The following is a 592-nucleotide window of genomic DNA, read 5'->3' on the forward strand; positions in this document are numbered from 1 at the left end:
CCCCCCCCGCTCGCAGCACCAGCGATCGGCAGCTGCCGGCGCCGAACGGCATCTTTAAATACCCTCAGCTGGAGCATCAGCACCGAGTACCGATCCTTGCCGATAAATCCCCTGGCAGATTTTTCCCGGCTAAACTTCCCGGTGCGTACAGCTCCCCGGGCAGTGTTTGTGCGGAGGCAGATCCCAAACTGGGCTCTTGGTGCTCGTGAATCCTCGGGAAGATGCTCGGAGCCGCTGACGGCACTCGGAGCACCGCTGAATTAGTGACAGCCGCTACCGGCACCTGCCTGGCTCTCCCAATTACTCCAAGTAGCTAATTGTTCCTGGGGGTGGGGGGCACCGCTATTGCTTCATTTATCTGTGCTGGGGGTGGTTGCCATCTCCCCTAACAAGACCTCAAACCCAACGAGCCGTTTCCCACGCCGACGTTCCAGCACTCACCGTTTCGCCTCTGTCTCCTTGTTTGCCGGTGGGACCGACAGGGCCAGGAGCGCCGGGGGCACCGGGAGCACCGGGGGCACCCACGGGACCGGTCTCACCGCGATCACCCTGCGCCAAGACAAGGGGATGGTCAGACCCGTGGGATTTTTTG

The 592-nt window shown here is 61.8% G+C and overlaps 1 protein-coding gene across 1 annotated transcript in view; it reads right to left on the reverse strand.

Moving 5' to 3' along the window:
* Positions 1–592, reverse strand: part of COL2A1 (collagen, type II, alpha 1) — a gene marked incomplete at its 5' end in the record, with an annotated part of 3136 nt that overhangs the window by 2443 nt on the left and 101 nt on the right. Inside the window, one exon of the mRNA XM_009704903.1 lies at positions 442–549. Within this exon, the coding sequence (XP_009703205.1) occupies positions 442–549 (108 nt within the window). The remainder of the gene's footprint in view (positions 1–441; positions 550–592) is intronic.

Source organism: Cariama cristata, unplaced genomic scaffold, assembly GCF_000690535.1.
Source record: "Cariama cristata isolate BGI_N322 unplaced genomic scaffold, ASM69053v1 scaffold23487, whole genome shotgun sequence".
In the NCBI taxonomy this organism is placed as follows: domain Eukaryota; kingdom Metazoa; phylum Chordata; class Aves; order Cariamiformes; family Cariamidae; genus Cariama; species Cariama cristata.